This window comes from Galeopterus variegatus, unplaced genomic scaffold (genome assembly GCF_000696425.1).
Source record: "Galeopterus variegatus unplaced genomic scaffold, G_variegatus-3.0.2 Scaffold583, whole genome shotgun sequence".
Lineage (NCBI taxonomy): Eukaryota > Metazoa > Chordata > Mammalia > Dermoptera > Cynocephalidae > Galeopterus > Galeopterus variegatus.
The window spans coordinates 344,723-345,784 of NW_007726694.1; the positions used below are offsets into that span (position 1 = coordinate 344,723).

The following is a 1,062-nucleotide window of genomic DNA, read 5'->3' on the forward strand; positions in this document are numbered from 1 at the left end:
AAAAAAAAAAAGAAAAAAAGTAGATTTAAGAGATGTTTTTGAGGTAAAATCTAAACTTGGATAAACTTGGTTTGGATGTGGGGAAAGTAGGGTTTTAAAGATGACTCCTAAGTTTCAAAAACAAATTAAAATTCTAAATGTGTGTGCATATATTTTTTGTGTGTGTCTTCCTACTTAGCCTATGGGTGGTTGCCTAACAGTAACTATTCCATATATGCAAATTATATATATAAACAGTGTCTATCTCAAAGTGGCTCCTTAAAAGATGCTAGTGGAGATCACTGTTGTATAGGTCAAAGTTCACTTGTCTGCTACTAGAAATCTTTGTACAAAATTATAAAAGGTGGATGTTTGTGAAATATTCCCAGCACTTCATTTTGGGATCATCTATTCTTTTCATCTCTGGTTGTTTAATAAATTATTTTTGACTGACTTATTCTACTGCATATTGTTTATTTTAGAAACTAAGAATTTAGAGGATGAAGAGAAAGACAATTTTATGAAACAATGGGATTCTGAATTGAAAGCGGCAGAGAAAGGTAATTGAATTAGTTAAGGAGATAAATGGGAAATGTTCTGAGTTTGTTTATATATTTAGGTGAGAATAAGTCAGATAGAATTTTTAATAAAACATGATTTTTGTGACAACATTCTAATGTATCCATTCTGTTTTTTTTTTTTTTTTCTTCTTTTCAAAGAATTGGAACAGCTGAAAACTGAAGAAGATGAGCTTCAAAGGTCAGCCTTCAATCTCAGTGTTAGAAAATATAATGCTAAACTCCTGTGGCTAAATGACTTCCTCCTTCCAGATACTGACAGGATTGGTGACATCAGTCTTGACTAAGACTGAGCGCTTCTGCTGCACTTTGAATTGGACCCTAGAAGCCATCTTAGTCAATAATATTTTTAAGGGCCGGCCCGGTGGCGCACTGCTACAGTGCGCTGCTTGGGAGCGCGGCGGCGCCCCCCCCCAGGGGTCGGGTCCCCCATACAGACCAGCCGCTCACTGGCTGAGTGAGGCGTGGGAGCAACACCAAGGGTTACGATCCCGTTGCCGGTCTC

General features: G+C 37.5%; 1 protein-coding gene across 1 annotated transcript in view; it reads left to right on the forward strand.

The window, feature by feature from the left end:
* The window catches only part of CASC5 (cancer susceptibility candidate 5), a 52,696-nt gene that overhangs the window by 43,047 nt on the left and 8,587 nt on the right, over positions 1-1,062 (forward strand). Inside the window, exons 19-20 of the mRNA XM_008570234.1 lie at positions 462-539; positions 699-738. Coding sequence (XP_008568456.1) covers positions 462-539; positions 699-738 — 118 coding nt within the window. The remainder of the gene's footprint in view (positions 1-461; positions 540-698; positions 739-1,062) is intronic.